The 21,015-nt window shown below is 43.4% G+C and overlaps 1 protein-coding gene across 1 annotated transcript in view; it reads right to left on the minus strand.

The window, feature by feature from the left end:
• Nucleotides 1–717: 717 nt before the first annotated feature.
• Nucleotides 718–21,015, minus strand: part of NKAIN2 (sodium/potassium transporting ATPase interacting 2) — a 568,299-nt gene continuing 548,001 nt past the window's right edge. Inside the window, exon 4 of the mRNA XM_055432988.2 lies at nucleotides 718–803. Within this exon, the coding sequence (XP_055288963.2) occupies nucleotides 718–803 (86 nt within the window). The remainder of the gene's footprint in view (nucleotides 804–21,015) is intronic.

The raw sequence follows: 21,015 nt of genomic DNA on the forward strand, positions 1-21,015 counted from the left end.
GTTTCGCAATGAATTGGAATCTTACTTTCTATTTTGATCTTCGCTTGCATTCAGCATATCACCTGATGCTGATATATAGAATTTGTTATCAGTTGTTATCCAGGGGAATTTGCCTAAACACAGATATAAAAATCAGGCTCCGATTGTATGTCTGCTCTCTTGAGTGCTAGAGTAAAGGGTCTGATAATTCTTAATACTCTGGTTTCATTTTCACTTTTCACACCAGGAAAACGTTAAAGAGCATTATTACGTCATTTATCATCCAAAAGAGAACACTTATAAGTCTCATAGGGCATGCTGGTAATAAGTATTCCAGAACAACGCATGGAAACGATGACTGTACTGGGAAAATCAGGACGTACAGCTTATATATAGTTACGTACAACCACCTACAATGTTATATCATCTCCAAAATATACAACTTTTGGGTAATTCAAAGAAATTATATAGTATATTGAATTTTTAGCTATGTAGTTGATACACATGTAAGAATACTTTTAAAAGTAACTTTAGAGATGGCTTTCCTGATAAATTTTGTAAAAATTATGAACAAAATGTTAACTAGAGTTATCTCAGTCAAAACAACATTAATAGAGGAGAAAGTATTGGAGGTAAATTATGACTGAAGGAAAGCCACATGCCATCTCTTTTGTGTTACAATAACATTTGCTCAATCACCTTTTAGTATCCCAGAAGAATACTGCCAAAGTAAAGCACTCACATGTACATAGGCTGCAGTTGTAAATGAGATGTCTTCTGAGGCCCCTGATAGCCGTAAGAATCAAAGCCACCTATGAAATCAACTAGAAAGGGACAATTGCTATAATTAGTCAACTTTTCAGAAGAGATACATACTCATGTTCAAGGTCTTATACAGATTACTAATATAAACCTTTTAATAATCCATTAAACCAGAAGTAGCTAATTGGGGAGACAAAAAGATAGTTTCTTCAAGGCAGTGATTCCCCCACCCCCAACTGTGAGATTCAATTATTGCTTTACACAAATCTATTAACTTGGAAGAAGAAATTATATACTCCTTTGAAGCAACCAAGACCTAATTGGAGCAATAAAATTCACTTGCACAATTAAGATGCTATATGTCTTTATGGTTAGTGTGGAGGTTTTCTGTAACACATTGAAAAGGTAAAAAAATGATGATAGCTCAAGTGCATGCATCTATCAGCAATTATTATTAGTAATAATATTATATCCTGATTGTCAGGTACAAAGTGCTGTGATGGAGGTCATGTAAATTAGCTCAGCACGGGTGTCCCTGCCATTATGTGGTTCGTAATCTCAGATAGTCAGAAATAAAGATATGAAAGAAATTCTAACCAAGGATTCAGATGCACCGATATACATTTGGTGCAGACATATTATACAAGATACCTAGAACAGTTCAGAGAGTCAGAAAGTACATTGATAGATGCCAGGGACGGCGGGGTGGGGTCTGGTGGGGAGCGGGGATGGATGGGGAGTTCGTGTTTACTGGAGAAAGAGGTTCATTTTAGGAAGGTAAAAAATTCGGGCGATGGATGATCATGAGAGTTGCACAACAGTGTGAATGTACTTAGTTCCACTGAACTGTAGAGTTAAATATGGTGAAAATAGTATGTTTTATATTATGTGAATTTTACTGCATTATAAAAGCATTAAACATAAGCAAAAAAAGCCACATTCAAATGCCTTACACACCTAGATATTTGAGGTACAATGAGATATAACGAGAGTTACTACAGTAGATTATATTACCAAAAATGGCTGCAACAAGATCTCCTGAATTCCGTATCTGCTTATAGTGTGATCTTGACACTCAACCTGTCCTGTGGTTTGGGTCTTTATCCCTTCCTGTTGAACCTGGGTAGAACTTTGTGGCCACTAGGACCCACAGAGTGTGGTAGAAGTGACATTCTATGACTTCTAAGGCTAGATCAAAAAAATGTCACGCACTTCCTTTCCTTCCCTTTGCTCTTCAGGGATGCACTTTTGGAACACAGCCATCATGCCCAAACTGGGAAGGGCAAACTAGCCCATGTGGAGAGATCAGCAAGGGATCCTTGGATATGATTTTGGCTAACAGGGTGTCTGAAGTCCCAGCTGACAGTCAGCATCAACACCCAGACATGTGCCTCCAAATGATCCCAGCTGCAAGCTGCTGAGTCAACCCAGTGTTGGAGTCTCCCCAGCTGAGGCCTCTGACACCAGGGATTACAGACCAGCTGTCCTTGCGGTGCCTTGTCTGGGTTCTTAGCCCACGGTCCACGAGTGTAATCACTGTTGTTTTATACCACTGCATTTTTCAAGCAATGGTAACTGTGACAGCAGACATTCACACTAAGAGTGCTGTGAAAAACTTTGTTTTTTCTTTTTCATTCCTGGACGTGGAGGTCATGTGGTGGGGCCAAAAGAGGCAAAAACGACAAAAATGCTGACAAGATAGATGACAGGAAGGAGAAAGAGAGGAACCTAGAAACTGAATTGAGATATTTGAGGATATCTTTACTTGTCTCTAATATCTTATTCTGCTGGTTTAAGTTTGGCTAGTTTTTATTCTCGTTTTAAATCCTAAGTGTTACAGGTAGAAATTGGAACACGGGACATAAAATCCATGATGTCTGTTTAGTGGGGAAATCTTTTTATTTTTAAAAAACATTTTATTTTTCAGAGCAGTTTTAGGTCCGCAGCAAAGTTGAGAAGTACTGAGAGTTGTGCCCTGCCCCAGCCCCAATATGTGCACAACCTCCCCTACTGTCAGCATCCCACACCAGCGTGGTGCATTTGACAACTGATGAACCTGCCTTGACGCGTCCTTATCATTCCAAGTCCAGCGTTTGCATTGGGGTTCACTTTGGTTTTAAATTCTGCAGGTTTCGACAGACTTGTAATGACATGTATCCACAGTTTTGGTGTCATACTGAATAGTTTCGTTGCCCTAAAATTATTCTGTGTTCTGCCTTTTAATCCCTGTGGTGCATGCCTGCAGTGTCGCTTCAGTCGTGTCTGACTCTTGGCAGTCCTATGGACCGTAGCCAGCCAGACTTCTCTGTCCATGGGATTCTCCAGGCAAGAATATTGGAATGGGTTGCCATTTCCTTCTCCAGGGGATCGTCCCGACCCAGGGATAAAACCCAGGTCTCCCACACTGCAGGCAGATTCTTTACCCTCTGAGCCACCAGGGAAGCCCTTTTAATCCCTCCCTCTCCCCTAAATTCTAGCAACCATTGATCTTTTTACTGTCTCCAGTAAATGTCATGCACTTCCCTTTGCTTTTCAGGGGTGCTCTCTTTTGGAACACAACCGTCATGCCCAAACTGGGAAGGCCAAACAAGCCTACATGAAGAGATCAACAAAGGACCCTTGGATATGATTTTGGCTAACAGGGTGTCTGAGGTCCCAGCTGACAGTCAGCATCAACACTAAGACAGGTACCTCCAAATGATCCCAACTCCAAGCTGTTGAGTCAGCCCACCTTTTCTAGAATGTCATATACCTGAACTCCTATGGTTTCTAGCCTTTTCTGATTGGTTTCTTTCAGTTAGTCATATGCTTTGAAGGTGCCTCTATATCCTCTTATGATTTAATCTCTATTTTTTTTTTTATCATTAAAACCCTTTTACTGAGGCAGAATTTCTCTTCTGGTCAGAAGTGGAGTGGTACAATAGTCCTTCCTTATCCATAGAATGCAGTTCAAGGTCCTTAATGGATTCTTGAACCATGAACAGTGCTGAACCGTGTATCTACACAATACTTTGCTTTTTTCCCTCTTTGTACTAATGGATAGGTAGCATCCACAGCATGAATATGCTGGACAAAGTGATGATTTATGTTACTGGAGGGACAGAGCAGGATGGTGTGAAATTTCATCACAGGACTCAGAATGGCTACCCCATGCCTGAGGTCAGGGCTGGCGGCTGAGAGGGGCAACCCCACGTCCAAGTGGCGGCGGCTGCGTGGGTGCAGGATGGCCGAGAGGAGCTATTCCACATTCAAGGTCAGGAGGGGCGGCCGTGAGGAGATACCCCTCATCCAAGGTAAGGTGCAGCGGCTGCGCTTTGCTGGAGAAGCCATGAAGAGATACCCCATGACCAAGGTAAGAGAAACCCAAATAAGATGGTAGGTATTGCGAGGGGGCATCAGAGGGCAGACACACTGAATTCATAATCGCAGAAAACTAGTTGATCTGATCATATGGACCACAGCCTTGTCTAACTCAATGAAACTAAGCCATGCCGTGTGGGGCCACCCAAGACGGGCGGGTCATGGTGGAGAGGTCTGACAGAATGTGGTCCACTGGAGAAGGGAATGGCAAACCACTTCCGTATACTTGCCTTGAGAACCCCATGAACAGTATGAAAACGAAAAATGATAGGATACTGAATGAGGAATTCCCCAGGTCGGTAGGTGCCCAGTATGCTACTGGAGATCAGTGGAGAAATAACTTCAGAAAGAATGAAGGGATGGAGCCAAAGCAAAAACAATACCCAGTTGTGGATGTGACTGATGATAGAAGCAAGGTCCGGTGCTGTAAAGAGCAATATTGCATAGGAACCTGGAATGTTAGGTCCATGAATCAAGGCAAATTGGAAGTGGTCAAACAGGAGATGACAAGAGTGAATGTAGACATTCTAGGAATCAGTGACTAAAATGGACTGGAATGGGTGAATTTAACTCAGATGACCATTATATCTACTACTGTGGGCAGGAATCCCTTAGAAGAAATGGAGTAGCCATCATGGTCAACAAGAGTCTGAAATGCAGTACCTGGATGCAATCTTAAAAATGACAGAATGATTTCTGTTCGTTTCCAAGGCAAACCATTCAGTATTACAGTAATCCAAGCCTACGCCCCAACCAGTAACTCTGAAGAAGCCGAAGTTGAACAGTTCTGTGAAGACCTACAAGACCTTTTAGAACTAACACCCAAAAAAGATGTCCTTTTCATTATAGGGGACTGGAATGCAAAAGTAGGAAGTCAAGAAACACCTGGAGTAACAGGCAAATTTGGCCTTGGAGCACGGAATGAAGCAGGGCAAAAGCTAATAGAGTTTTGCAAAGAGAACACACTGGTCATAGCAAACAGCCTCTTCCAACAACACGAGAAGACTCTACACATGGACATCACCAGATGGTCAACACCAAAACCAGATTGATTATATTCTTTGCAGCCAAAGATGGAGAAGCTCTATACAGATAGCCAAAACAAGACCAGGAGCTGACTGTGGCTCAGATCATGAACTCCTTATTGCCAAATTCAGACTTAAATTGATGAAAGTAGGGAAAACCACTAGCCCATTCAGATATGACCTAAATCAAATCCCTTATGATTATACAGTGGAAGTGAGAAATTTAAGGGACTAGATCTGATAGCTAGAGTGCCTGATGAACTCTGGACGGAGGTTCGTGACATTGTACAGGAGACAGGGACCAAGACCATCCCCATGTAAAAGAAATGCAAAAAAGGCAAATGGTTGTCTGAGGAGGCCTTACAAATAGCTGTGAAAAGAAGAGAAGCGAAAAGCAAAGGAGAAAAGAAAGATATAAGCATCTGAATGCAGAGTTCCAAAGAATAGCAAGGAGAGATAAGAAAGCCTTCCTCAGCGATCAGTGCAAAGAAATAAAGTTAAACAACAGAATAGGAATGACAAGAGATCTCTTCAAGAAAATTAGAGATACCAAGGGAAAATTTCATGCAAAGATGGGCTCGATAAAGGACAGAAATGGTGCGGACCTAACAGAAGCAGAAGATATTAAGAAGAGGTGACAAGAATACACAGAACTGTACAAAAAAGATCTTCAGGACCAAGATAATCATGATGGCGTGATCACTCACCTAGAGCCAGACATCTTGGAATGTGAAGTCAAGTGGGCCTTAGAAAGCATCACTACAAACAAAGCTAGTGGAGGTGATGGAATTTAAAACTTAAGAATTGTTTATTCTGTTTAATCTTTTCAGACTGCAGTTGACTGCAGGTAACTGAAACCATGGTACAGAGATCTAGAGTGTAAGGAAAAGAACAGAGATCTGATGTTGGAAGGATCAGGATTCAAATACTGCTTTGACCAGTTGCCAGCTGTGTGGTCTTAGACAAATCACTTTTCTTACGCAAGAATTATAACACTCATATTATTAGTGTGAGGATAAAATGAGGAGTGTAGAGCCCTGGGTGAGACATGTGTTGTGGAAGAAGAAAACTAAAAACCCTTAAGAATTCTTTATAATTCTTCTAAACTGTGCAGTGTGGGAGAAAGGAAGTGCTTAGTCTGGAACAACTATAGGACTATAGGGCTTCCCTGGTGGCTCGGATGGTAAAGAATCTGCTGCAATGCAGGAGACCTGGATTCAGTCTCTGGGTTGGGAAGATTCCCTGGAGAAGAGAAAGGCTACCCACTCTAGTATTCTGGCTTGGAGAATTCCATGGACAGAATAGAGGTCCATGACGGTAGAAGGAGACAAAATAAAAGAAAATTTGTACTTGTTTGGTCTTTGCCTCTTTGGAGCAGTTTGCTTTTGGTTCTCTTGAAACAACTCGGGAATGTTATTTTCTTTGCAGTTGGTTTTTTCTTTGCCTTAGTTTTCCTATCTACAGTATGGGTATGTTTTTATCTACTAACTTGTGGAGGCACAGGAATGCCCAGTTATTTTAAATTAGTAAAGTGCCATATCACTTTAATAACTATGATTTGATAACATTAATAATAGTGGAATTTAGAAATTACCAAGTAAGAGAAAAATGCTTTTTGAAGGAATATTCTTCAGTCAAATATGTCCCCTGTTGTGAGCTTCCTTTTTATTTAAACCTTTTAATCATGAACACTGAGTTCAGCAAACCTAAGGCTGCTTTTTAAAAATACATGTTGGCGGGGAGGTATTGTAATATAAAATTGTACCTTGGTTATTAATGACAAAAGCCCAGTAGTCAATACACTCATTTGGAGATAGAGCTGGAAAATACCACGGGGGGAAATTTTAAAAGGCAGCTCACAGAAAGCTAAGCCTAAATATTTGGAAGCGCTCATTGAAAGACATTAAAGAATTTCTGTGGGCCTATGAAAATAGAGTGTAAATCCATTATCTCTGCAGGTAAGGATTCCAAGGGTACTTATCTCCAGTGGCGCAAAAGGAATTTCAGAGCATAACCAACCACAGTCCAAGTCCAAAAAACCCCTGCTTTTCCCATGCAGATTTACTAGGGGGCAGCAATTCAGCTTCTTCTGTGAGCTTGATGTACTCAGTCTGGACTTACATCTCTGGAGTGGACGTGGAACTATTTTTTATTTTTTTCTGATTAGGAAAACACAGTCCTTTGTAGGTTGGGGTGCTTCACGCCACCATTACCCGGAAAGTCACTCAAGTGTGATACTGCAGAGGGCTCCCAGCAGGCGAAGCGTGCACTGAATGAAGTGAGACTTATTAGCTAAATCACAGCAGATGCCCCACTTGCTAACCGTGTTCAGAAAACGACCTTTTCTCAGGATCTCAGGGTTGTGTTTTCCATGTTTCTCTCGGCCGCGTCACAGTCGGATCTTCAGTGGTTTAGCTCGGTAGACACATGTAAGTACACTGAAAACTACAAATGAAACCTTTCTTTAGGGATCATTTGAGTGACTAAGCTGTTGGTTCTAAAAACTTAATGAAAATGAAATGCACATTTCCACTTGACAAACTGTTTTGTCTTTTCACTTTTGCCTGTTTTTTGCTGATTCTCAGTGTGGCCAGTACCTTAGGTGAGATTTGAAGAAGCACATGCTGGTTTTCTGCTGAGACGACGGTCTTGCTGTTGAATCATCTTCTAACAGTCTAACGCCACCACTGGCTGCATCACAGGGAAAGTGTGAAGCGGTGGAAAGATGGAGGGCTTCGGAGTCAGAAGACCTGGGCTCAGCCATGCTTTCCCTTCTTACTACCATTGTACCCACAGGCAGGTCACAACTGCTCTGAGCCTGACTTTCTTCCTCTGTGAAGTGGAGATAAAACAATTCCAGCTTCACAGGGTTATGCGTGTGTATGACTAGATGCACGCATTTTATGGATACCATGCAGGTCTTGTCTCTTTTAGCAAGGGATTTATACAAAAAGAATGATTTGTATGTTTAGTTTCTTTACTGAAAGGATGAGAATTTTTCAGGCCAGGAAAGTAGATGGAGATGAGTAAGGGTCAGAGAAGAGAACTTTGTGTTAGAATTTACTGGTTTCTGTGGAATGATGTGAGTGTGTGAGTCATCAGCAGAAGCTGTGGTAGGTTTATGGAAACCCTTCACGTGTCCACATGGTTGGCTAACTATAGTCTGGCAAGCAATAGGAGTAACCCATGTGACATATTGTAGGAAAAAAGGAAAGATATTGTATGTATTAAAAAACAACTACCTAGAACCGAGTTTCCATTTTTCAAGTATTTTTGGAAATCACCTTGTATCTAAAGGATGGAGAGAGGCTGGACCTGACTTGGTTTGTGGTCTGTGAGGCTTTGACCCCTGAGTAGGGAAAAGAAAATTTTGAGTGGAGTGAGTGAGAGTGAAGACATGGAAAGCTTGTCTCCTGGATTGGGCCGAGGGAATGAGGCCAAGGCTAGGTGGAAGGATAGCTTTGGAGAAGAAAAGCTTAACCATTCCTCTCAGATTTGGGCGGGGCTTCAAGAAGTAATGGCTCAGATGGTAAAGAATCTCCCTGCAATTCAGGAGACCTGGATTCGATCCCTGGGTCGGAAAGATGCCCTGGAGAAGGAAATGGCAACCCACTTCAGTATTCTTGCCTGGAAAATCCCATGGACAGAGGAGCCTGGTGGGCCAGAGTCCTTAGGACCACAAAGAGTCGGACACAACTGAGTGACTAACACTTTCGCTTTTCTAGAAGACAGAAGGATAATTGCTGGTATGGAGAACCCTTGAGGTTCTGAGGGGAAAATGGGACGAGTTGATGTCTGGTAATGGCACCCCACTCCAGTACTCTTGCCTTGAAAATCTCATGGACGGAGGAGCCTGGTAGGCTGCAGTCCATGGGGTCGCGAAGAGTCGGACACGACTGAGCGACTTCACTTTCACTTTTCACTTTCATACATTGGAGAAGGAAATGGCAACCCACTCCAGTGTTCTTGCCTGGAGAATCCCAGGGATGGGGGAGCCTGGTGGGCTGCTGTCTCCGGGGTCGCACAGAGTCGGACATGACTGATGCGACTTAGCAGCAGCAGCAGCAGCTTTGGTTTTTCTCAGCTTTGGGTACTAGGCGTAAGGCACTTGGAAGGGTTTGCAGCAGGTCCCATGGCGACTGTGTCACAGCGTCAGTAGGAGAGGAGTGAAAGCTGTGTTGGGAAGAGGGAGCACCCAGGTGGGCTTCGGGGCTCTCCCCAGCTGTTGTGCAGCAGCCCTGGATTAGAAGTGGAGACACTGCATCTGAGCTGCATCAGGCAAGGATAGTGGGAATCCAAGCCTGATGGAGAAGAACGCAAGGAAGGAAACCATGGTGCCTGTAAGAGCATCACTGTTCTTATGCACCCGGGAGAGATGATGAGTAGGAAGATAAGCAAAACTTCCAATGGAGCGAAGCTCCTAAACAGAGATGAAGACAAAGTCCTCCAGGAGGGAGGCAGGCGAGCCAAAGGAGTGAAAATAGGAGTTTACAGTCAGGCAGAGAGTGTTAGAACTGGTGCCTTTTAGAGACGCCTTTTTCCTCCATGGTGAAGGTGATCCAAATGAGTCTCCTTGGTGAAGGGAGCTAAGGGGGTAGGTGGTGAAGTGAGTGGTGACAAATGTGGTTAAGAAGTGAGACAGTCAAGAAGTTGTACAGCTAGAGTCAGAAAACTGTATTCAGATAGTTTTTAATACTTTGAATAGATGTGGAATCACGAGCAGAGTGTGATGAAATGACCTTTATTTTCAAGGTTCCTGGCATCACTTTGTGCCGTGGCATTTGGGTCGATTAGATACACCGGTCTCTGTTTTGTTCTTCCCTTAGAGAATGGTTTTCAATTATATGTGATGTGTCTTTCAGTCGAAATTGGAGAGAGCAGTTATTACAAGCTGTAGGCAGGCTAGTTAGACATGATTGGCTGTGTCTTCACAGCTGACATCTGGGATATATTTAGAAGGCACAGCCCACTTCAATGCAGGTTTTAATTAGGGTGTAGGACATCGATGTATCCATATTTAGGAAAATGAAAAATAAAGCATGGATGCTAAAATCCCCAGGATAGAGCTGTTTCTCCCCTTGTACTTTTTGGTTACACAATTTTTGCATTATTTTTCAGCCTCCAGAAAGAAAGACTCATATTAATCATCTTTATAGAATAATGATAGCAGTTTCAGGTATGAGGATGTCCAGTGGTCACTCTAATATTTTCCTAGCTATTTGGGATAGATGAAACTAGATTTTCCACGCGGGGTTCATTGAGGACACATAAGATGATTCTTCCTGTGTGAATTATGGGGTCCATTTGGTCAATATGGGTGAAAAAGTTATCCTTTTAAGAGAAGGCACATCTAGTTTTGTTAAATTCTGCACATCCCTCTGACTTATCCTTTAGGTTTCATTGGGGATGTCATTTCTTCAGGGAAGAATCTCCTAGTCCTCTTAGCTGGCTGAGGCGCCACTGGGGTAAGTCCTCCCATCCCCACTCTCCTTATCTGAGTGCTCATCACACTTTGGTGTGTTTCCTCGTGTGAACTGTGTGCTGGGTTGTAGGCATCAGGGGGACAAGGACAGTGTCTGCTTCATCCCTAGTGACTAACACACAGCCTTCCATGTGGAGTGGCTACTTGACAAACGTGTCGGAAGAACCTGTGTCGAGTTTCATGGTGAAGTGATGTGTAAAGTATACCTGGACCTGGGAGGCAAGTTTGGCTCCCAGCACCGCCTCTAAATGATTTCCTCAGCTGTAAAATCAGGGAATTAAAGCAGGTGATTGCTAATATTCTTCAATGCTCTATGATCTGCACGATTCCATATTTGTGGGATTGTTTTACATACTGGTGAACTGAACTGAATAGCAATAGAACATTTAAAATGAACTGACCTGTGAAGACATAATGAGTGGGAAAAATTCCTGTAAAGAAGTTGTTCCCCCTCTGGCTGATGCTGCTGTTTTGCATTGATTTTACTGAGCAAGTTTTTAGGGAGATGAACTGAAGAACAGGGTCTGTTGGAACCTGATACTCAAGACATGACCATTCCCAATTGGGGAACAGAGTGATGAAAAAAAGTGGGATCCAGGAGAGTAAAATAGGGTGGATGGGCTTGGAGCCCATAGAAATACTGTTGCCCCCATTCAGTTTATTTCCATGATGAAGGTATATGTATGAGTGACTGTGTGCATCCCTTTGCCTCTGTGCTCTTGGGAATTCCTTTTGCATCTACTCTATTAGTTACACAGGCAGCAATCCATATCCAATTTTCTTTTTGTGTCAGGATTGTTCATGTATAAACCAGGATTCTTTGTGGGAAACATTTGCAATTAATCCCCCCAAAAAACAAACAAACAAACAAAAAATGCAAATGTTGCTCTGCCCTAAGGCAGTCCTGCTGACTCCGAGGCCAGACTGCCATCTATTATACACAGAAATGAATTGAAATTCCCACTTTGGGCCTAACCTAATTTTCCAGTGATAATAGGCATGGATTCCCAGAAGCACTCTGCGCCTCTTGATAGTAACATGCTCATTTCCTTTCCTGGTAAATGTTTTAAATAAAGATTTTAGCACCAAAGGAAATTAACCTTTAAATTAATTGTAATTATAAAATGCCATCACTGATTTTTGTCTTCAGCCTAATTACTTTCTATTATTTAAACAAACCTCACCTCCTGCGAGTTTTCAGTTTGTTTCTCCTTCACTCCCTGCCACACAATGCCCACCCATCCGCGTGGAGGCCTGTCTGACTCTCTGCCGCCAGAGCAGCCTCGTTTAAATGTCGTGCAGGACTGAGGGTTTGTCCTGTGCTGCTTATTTACAAGGCACTCTAACTGCTCTGCGGAAGGCAGCTCTGCTCAGATGTTTTCGTTCTGCATACCTGGTGGCCGTCTTGTCTTCAGAGAGGCAGTGCTTTTAGTTCCCCTGCTGTTAAGAAGGGGATAGCCAAGCCTGGCCTTCTGTTCTATTAGATGGCGTTGCCACCGCTAAGTCAAAACTGGTCATAATGAACTTGGCAGCTGCCAGCATCCTTTATCAAAAGACTAACTTTGAACGCACAGTCTTCCTTCTCAGCATGTCTCAGCATTGGAGGGCTCTTAGACGTCTGTTTCCCGTGCCAGCTCTTTGTCTTGTTCTCATTCGTTCTTTCGAGACAGGACTAAAGGATCCCATCTACTTTATTTGTGAGTATGTATGTCGGCGCTGAAAGCATCCTACTTTTCTGCCACTTAGCTGCTTTCCTTCTCGTCATTATCCATGTGAGTAAAGAGAGGGGGCGAGGAGACGGGTGCAGAACACGTGTTAGAGGACAGGAGAGGCAAAATACTCGCAGTGGGAGGTGTTTCTTTTAATCGTTTCTGTAAATATCACCACTTTTCCTGCCTTTCACCAGTGCTGGCTTTCTTTTCCATTGAGGCGGATTAAAACATCTTGGATATTATTTATCTACCGCATCATGTTGGTTTTCTGCATTGCATACCTCCTTTATTACACCCCAGTTAAAGGGCCTCCTTTGCTAGTCTGAATATTGTTACCTCAGCATTGACTATCTAGAAACATGGGCCTGCTTGCTTCGAATCAACAAAGGGTAGAGAATGAACCAGTGTCTTCCCCCATATTTTTGATTTGGGAACACGGTGTGCGTGCTCAGTCACTTGGTTGTGTCCATGTCTGACTCCCTGCAACCCTATGGAACGTAGCCTGCCAGGCTCCTCTGTCCATGGGATTCTCCAGGCAAGAATATTGGATACTGGAGTGGTTTGCCATTTCCTTCTCCAGGGGATCTTCCTGACCCAGGGATCCAACTGGTGTTTCCTGCATTGGCAGGCAGATTCTTTACCACTGAGCCACCTGGGATTCCCTTGGGAACATTAGATTTATGTAAGGATGATCCTAGTATGCATGTATGTGTGTGTATGTTTGTGTATAAAAAGCTATGAATTATAACGGAGTAGCTGCTAAGAGAAGAGGGAGAAAATGAGAAGTAATTGTTAAAGAAGACTCAACTTGGACCTGAATTTAATTGTTCAGTCGTCCGGTCATGTCTGACTCTTTGTGGCCTCACGGACTAAAGCATACCAGGCCTTGCCGTCCCTCACCATCTCCCAGAGTTTGCCCAAGTTCATGTTCATTGCATCGGTGACGCCATCCAGCCATCTCATTCTCTGAAGCCCTCTTTTCCTTCTGCACTCAATCTTTCCCAGCATCAGGGGCTATTCCAGTGAGTTAGCTCTTAGCATCAGGTGACCAAAATACTGCAGCTTCACCTTCTGCTTTAGTCCTTCCAGTGAGTATTCGGGGTTGATTTTGCTCAAGATTGACTGGTTTAATCTCCTTGCTGCCCAAGGGACTCTCAGGACTTTTCTCCAGCACCAAACCTCCAGTTTGAAGGCATCAATTTTTTGGCGCTCTTTGACGTTCTGTTCACAGTCCAGCTCTCACAACCATACATGACCACTGGGAAGACTATATAGTCTCAACTATGTGGACCTTTGTCGGCAGAGTAATGTCTCTACTTTTCAACCCAGCGTCTAGGTTTGTCCTAGCTTTCCTGCTGAGAAGCAATGGTCTTCTGATTTCATTGTGCAGTTACCATCTGCAGTGATTTTAGAGACAAAGAAGAGGAAACCTGTCTCTCCTTCCACCTTTCCCCCTATTTGTCATGAAGTAATGGGTCTAGATGCCATGATCTTACTTTTTTTAATATTAGTTTTCAGCTGCCTCATGAACTCTCCTCCTTCACCCTCATCAAGAGACCTTTAGTTCCTTTTCGCTTTCTGCCATTAGAGCGGTATTGCCTGCATATCTGAGGTTGAGGATGTTTCTCCCACCTGTCTTTTGACTCCAGCTTGTAGCTCATCTAGCCCGTCATTTCCGGTGATAGGTGTATCGGCTGTGTGCAGGTTAAATAAACCTGGTGACAGCAGACAATCCTGTTGTCCTCTTTCTCAATCCTGAACAATCAGTTGTTCCATACGAGGTTCTAATTGTTTCTTCTTGACCCACATACAGGTTTCTCAGGAGATAGCTAAGGTGGTCTGGTATTCTCATCTCTTTAAGAGCTTTCCACAGTTTGTCATGATCCACAAAGTCAAAGGCTCTAGCATAGTTGCTGAAACAGAGGTAGATATTTATCTGGAATTCCCTTGCTTTCTCTGTGATACAGCGAATGTTGGCAATTTGATCTCTGGTTCCTCTGCCTTTTTTAAACCCAGCTTAAAACCAGGTTTGGGCTTCCAAACCTAGTCTGGAAGTTCTTGGTTTGTGAAACGCTGAAGCCTAGCATGCAAGATTTTAAGCATGACCTTACTAGCTTGGAGGACGAGTGCAATTGTCTGATGGTTAGCACATTCTTTAGTTCTGCTCTTCTTGGGTATTGGACCTGAATATCCAAATTTAAAAATAAAGCGCTTATGTTTTCTCTTTTGTGACCACAAGAGGGAGCAATTTAACAGCTGGCTGAAAAGACCAGTACTAATTTCGGGAGACGTACTGTCAAAATTGTCTCACTATTAGGGAAGGCTGTTGTCACCAATAGGAGATCCCTTGTTACTGACAGGAGGCACACATGTATGTATTTGTTTCAGGTGTTGATCATCCAGTCTGCCTTTTGTTTTTACTTGTGGCAGCATATCTTTCTCCCCCCAGCCTTCTTCCATTTGTAGAAAATGAGGAAAGCTGCTTTATTTATTATAAATTCATTGTCTATTTATTCATTATTCTTTTGCTTAGAATAAACTGGGGTCTACCAAAGTGTCACATTCCTTTGGCGTTTCCAAATAGTCCAGGAGATGTTAGTGGAGTGCTAATTGGTTGATTCATTTATTTCCCATATACCTATTGAGGGATAGGTTAGATGCGGAGGCTATAGCAGTGGTCAAGATAGGTGTGGTCCCCAGTGACATCCCCTAACACTGTCTTCCCCCGAGGGAGTCAGTATGTCCCGTGTGATGTCAGAAGTTCACCGATAACGCTCAGTGACCTTGGGCAAGTTGTTTAATCTTTATGGGTCTATAAAATTATAGTGTTGAAATAGAGCAGTAGACAGTAGTTTTCCATCATTTCAAACTCCGCAGTGTTCTTAGTTCATAAGAAGTCTGAAGCCGAATCAGGAGCTGTAAAATTTAACAAATGCAGAGCTCCTGCTCTAGAAGGTTGGGAAAGGAGCAAAGTAACTCCTTCTGCTCCGGCCCCTCTGTGGCTCTGCAGAGCACTAGCTAGCGATTAGTAGCATCTGAAGTCTGGGGCTCCAGACCCTAATAATGAGTGATTCTGTTCAGAGATGGAGAAAGAAGCGACAAATTTTGGTTTTGTGGTTGGCTGGCAGATATAAACAAGATTACTTCAGTCAGTCACCTTCAGAATTACAAAACAAATGTAAAGAAAACAATAATATGCTATACTTTCATTTGACTGTTTGAGTATGATATTTGTGAAGTAAAATAGGCAAATCATTCTCATAACTCTATCTGTCAACCTGGCACTCAGGAACTTCTCACCTTTTTTGAACTGCTAATTGCCTACCCCTTGGGTTATGTTTGGTGAGTGATTTATAAATAATAGGAAAGAAAGCTGAGGTTACCAAGCAGAATGTATAAAATGGCCCTGACATCCAGATAGAAAAAGATAGGAAGAAGGGAGACATATGCCCAAATGTTAACCGAGAACCAGAATTTGAAATTGTGAAATCATTCTTTCTTTTTCTTTCATCTGTAGCTTCTTTGCATTCTGCAGTAACTTACGTCCCTTTATAAACAGAAAGAACCAATTTATTTTTTAATGGATGAGTACTCCTCCCTTGCCACCTCCACCCACCCTCAGAGGTGCGAGAGCATGTCCTTGTACTCAAAGAATAGTATCCAAACTCAGTGATCCTGTCAAACTAGAAAAACGATCAAAGCGTGCAGAACAGAGTTCAATACACAGAAGTGTAGGCCAGCAGGCTTTAGAAGAAAAATCAAACAAAAATAACAGAAAATTATTAGCCTCAGAGAAGTGAATAATTTCCTGTGGTTTGCTTTTCAAATGAAAGGTTCCATAAATTGATTATGACTTTTATCCCAAGGCCAGTTTGTTTTGGAGAATTCAGGACAGGATTTTATGCATCTGTGCTTCGTTTGTAGGTTCATGCACATGTGTATCTACAAGTTTAAATATCTAGAATTAATTTTTTAATATTTTTTCAAAATAAGCCCCCTTAGGATATTTTAAAATGTCATTCTGCATATTTTCCCGGATGATTTGAATATTTAATAACATTTGCAAACACACCGAATCTCTTTTAGAAAAGATAGTGAGTACTTAGAAAAATGTTGCCTTCCCGGGTGGTGCTAGTGGTAAAGAACCTGCCTGTCAAAGCAAGAGACAGAAGAGATACAGGTTTGATCCCTGGGTCAGGAAGATCCCCTGGAGGAGGAAATGGCAACCCACTCCAGTATTCTTGCCCGGAGAATCCCATGGACAGAGGATTCTGGTGGGCTGCAGTCCATGAGGTCACAAAGAGTCATACACGACTGAAGCGACTTAGCACGCACTTAGAAAAATGGATCCACTTTCCAGAGGACTGATGTGTATTTTTAGTTCTAGTTTAACTATTAAGGCAAAGGTTTATAAGAACACATAATAAAAATTTAGAAATCATGTTGGCTTTTTTTCCCCCGTATTATGGATCAGTGATATTTTCCACAGCTGCATGTTTTCCTTTTAATTGTCACATTTAACAGCGCTTACATAGCAGATAAGTTCCTAGTTCTATCACTGTAAGTGGACATCGGACTCCGGTGCAGAGAAGCTGAAGATTAAGGGAGAGAAGAGTTACAAGTATAGTAAAAGGCACCAGGCCAGAAGTCTCGGAACCATTTATTTCTTTCACAGAATATTGTCAAAGAGAACAAGCAAAAGGCATGGAAAACACTGGAGGTTCTAAGGAAAAGCAGCATGGTTGGCAGCGCATGATAAAGTGAAGAGCCCAACCACAAAGACAGCTCAGTGAGGGACGACCACTCCCCTGGAGAAAGAATTTTCTCCTAAGATATACCACTGCCTTTTCAGGAACAAATGTAGGAAAGTATGTTGTGATGGTTGCCCCAGTCAGATAAGGTTCAAGCATCAGGGCATACCCTCTAGAGCAGGTCCCAGCTTTTCTGGCCAGGAGCTTCTCATCTGTAGGCAGATCGCCCCTACCCCCCAGCAGAAGATGCTAACCAGAACCCCTGCCTGCTGGCGGTGAGCCAGGGTGGGGAGGCCGCTGTTACCGCCTAGAGCCTCTTACCCACAGGCCTTTGAGGCTCCAGTGAGCGGAAGCTAGCCCCATTCTCTTCCCAGTTCAGTTCAGTTCAGTTCAGTCGCTCAGTCGTGTCCGACCCTCCGCGACCCCATGAATCACAGCACGCCAGGCCTCCCTGTCCATCACCAACTCCCGGAGTTCACTCAAACTCATGTCCATCGAGTCGGTGATGCCATCCAGCCATCTCATTCTCCGTCGTCCCCTTCTCCTCCCGCCCCCAACCTTTCCCAGCATCAGAGTCTTTTCCAGTGAGTCAACTCGTCGCATGAGGTGGCCAAAGTATTGCAGTTTCAGCTTTAGCATCAGTCCCTCCAATGAACATCCAGGATTGATCTCCTCTAGAATGGACTGGTTGGATCTCCTTGCAGTATAAGGGACTCTCAAGAGTCTTCTCCAACACCACAGTTCAAAAGCATCGATTCTTCGGCGATCAGCCTTCTTCACAGTCCAACTCTCACATCCATACATGACCACGGGAAAAACCATTGCCTTGACTAGACGGACCTTGGTTGGCAAAGTAATGTCTCTGCTTTTTAATATACTATCAAGGTTGGTCATAACTTTCCTTCCAAGGAGCAAGCGTCTTTTAATTTCATGGCTGCAATCAGCATCTGCAGTGATTTTGGAGCCCAAAAAAACGAAGTCTGACACTGTTTCCACTGTTTTTCCATCTATTTCCCATGAAGTGACGGGACCAGATGCCATGATCTTTGTTTTCTGAATGTTGAGCTTCAAGCCAACATTTTCACTCTCCTCTTTCACTTTCATCAAGAGGCTTTTGAGTTCCTCTTCACTTTCTGCCATAAGGGTAGTGTCATCTGCATATCTGAGGTTATTGATATTTCTCCCGGCAATCTTGATTCCAGCTTGTGCTTCTTCCAGCCCAGCGTTCCTCATGATGTACTCTGCATATAAGTTAAATAAGCAAGGTGACAATATACAACCTTGACGTACACCTTTTCCTATTTGGAACCAGTCTGTTGTTCCATGTCCAGTTCTAACAGTTGCTTCCTGACCTGCATACAGGTTTCTCAAGAGGCAGGTCAGGTGGTCTGGGATTCCCATCTCTTTCAGAATGTTCCACAGTTTATTGTGATCGACACAGTCAAAGGCTTTGGCATAGTCAATGAAGCAGAAATAGATGTTTTTCTGAAACTCTCTTGCTTTCTCCATGATCCAGCGGATGTTGGCAATTTGATCTCTGGTGCCTCTGCCTTTTCTAAAACCTGCTTGAACATCTGGGAGTTCACGGTTTATATACTGCTGAAGCCTGGCTTGGAGAATTTTGAGCATGACTTTACTAGCGTGTGAGATGAGTGCAATTGTGCGGTAGTTTGAGCATTCTTTGGCATTGCCTTTCTTTGGGATTGGAATGAAGACTGACCGCTTCCAGTCCTGTGGCCACTGCTGAGTTTTCCAAATCTGCTGGCATATTGAGTGCAGCACTTTCACAGCATCATCTTTCAAGACTTGAAATAGCTCAACTGGAATTCCATCACCTCCACTAGCTTTGTTCGTAGTGATGCTTTCTAAGGCCCACTTGACTTCACATTCCAAGATGTCTGGCTCTAGGTCAGTGATCTCTTCCCAGTAGGTGTTTTCAAATAGCCGATAGCCTCATGCTGTGTGCCTCTGTGTGTATGTGTTTAATCTTTAGATATGGGATGTTCGGGACTGAAAGGTGTCCCCTTCCAGATTTATCTTTTAAAGGCCTAAACCCCCTAGGTGATTGTATTTGGAGAGGGGCCTTCAAAGAGGTAATTAAGGTTAAAGAGGTGCCTGGTGGGCTACTGTCCACCGGTCACAAAAAGTCGGACATGACAGAGCGACTATCACATCACAAGGTTAAAGAGGCCGTAAGGATGTGTGGCCCTCATTCGATAAAACTGGTGCCCTTAAAGGATAGGAAAGAGACATGGGCATATGCACAGACAGAGGAAAGGGGGCATATGAGAACGATGCGAGAATTCAGCCTTCTGCCAGCCAAGGAGAGAGCGAATTCAGCCTTCTGTAAGCCAAGGAGAGAGCCTTCAGGGGAAACCAACCCTGCCAACACCTTGATCTTGGGCTTCTAGCCTCCAGAGCTGTGAGAACATGGGTATCTATTGGTTAAGCCGCCCTGTCTGTTACGTTTTTGTCACTGCAGCCCTAGGGGGCTGGTCCATGGGGGCGGAAGTGCCACATCTTCCTATTGGAAATCTTTGCTCCAAGGGCGGTCGTCATCCCCCGGCAGGCTCAGCAGATGGCAGTGGTGTCCTGTGAGTTTGCACTGCCAGCCGGCCTGCCAGACTGGGGCTCCGGCTTAGATTGCCAAAGGGTCAGAGATGTCAGCTTCAAGGCCCCGGGTTCTCATTGGGGAAATAACAACAGCTTTGCATTAAAGTATCTAGATAAATATTTATCAAACTGGCATCTAGAGAAGTACATGAGATACCGTTTAAAAGGAGAAATACGGAAGAAAATCTTCGGCGTTTGATGTGCCTGCAGTGACTTCCTTTAGTTCAGCAATGGTTTATTTTCTATTTCGTGGAGTCTTGAGTCTTTGGTTGTGGAGCCTGAACCCTCACCATAGCTCCCTCGAGGTTGGTGCTTCTGAGGCTCTCTGGCTGCAATTGCTGCTGAGCCTCAGATATTAAAACTGAGGACAGACTGGTCAGTATCCGCCTGACATCACGGATACTTCAGTCTCCCAGGTGCATGATTAGGCTCTTATCTGCACAGTCCAGTCCCAGCACAGCTGCAGAACCCAAACTGTCCTCTGTTCCTTGTGAGACCCTTAGGAATGGAAACTTAACTAATTTGGCAGTTAGGGAGCTGGCACCTCCTCCTGCCCTACACTCCCATCAGGATGCTGCTGCTAAGTCACTTCAATCGTGTCCAACTCTGTGTGACCCCATAGACGGCAGCCCACCAGGCTCCCCCGTCCCTGGGATTCTCCAGGCAAGAGTACCGGAGTGGGTTGTCATTTCCTTCTCCAATGTGTGAAAGTGAAAAGTGACAGTGAAGTTGCTCACTTCATCACAAATCCATAGCAGGTAAGGACAGTCACACACAGATCCCTTCTCTGTTTATATATGTGTTAAAGTTGCCTCATATCTCTGGACTTACTTCTAGTGTTTGTGTGTGTATGTATATGTGTGTGTTTTGCCTTCATCAAGCCAGAATATTTTTAAAGGCTCCAAGTAATTGTTTTTATAAATACCAAAAATGAGATAGAAATTATAACCTCTTTTGCACTTGAGCATTGGAAGTCATGAGATCAAGATAATGATAATACCTGGGAAATATCAATCTAAAGCATTTTACTCAATAGATACTCATAATTGTGTGTGAGTGACCACAAGTAAACAAGCCTAACTGGACAGAGAACTGGCCCAAATCAGCATCCCCTTCCAGGGTGTTCAGTGGTCCCATGAATGTCCAAGATAAACATGAGACTCAGTTCAGTTCAGTCACTCAGTCGTGTCCGACTCTTTGAGACCCCATGAATCACAGCACGCCAGGCCTCCCTGTCCATCACCAGCTCCCGGAGTTTACTCAAACTCATGTCCATCGAGTTGGTGATGCCATCCATCCATCTCATTCTCTGTCGTCCCCATCTCCTCCCG

The sequence above is a fragment of the Moschus berezovskii genome, chromosome 10 (assembly GCF_049115385.1).
Source record: "Moschus berezovskii isolate FMDL1 chromosome 10, NW_MosBer_1.0, whole genome shotgun sequence".
NCBI lineage: Eukaryota > Metazoa > Chordata > Mammalia > Artiodactyla > Moschidae > Moschus > Moschus berezovskii.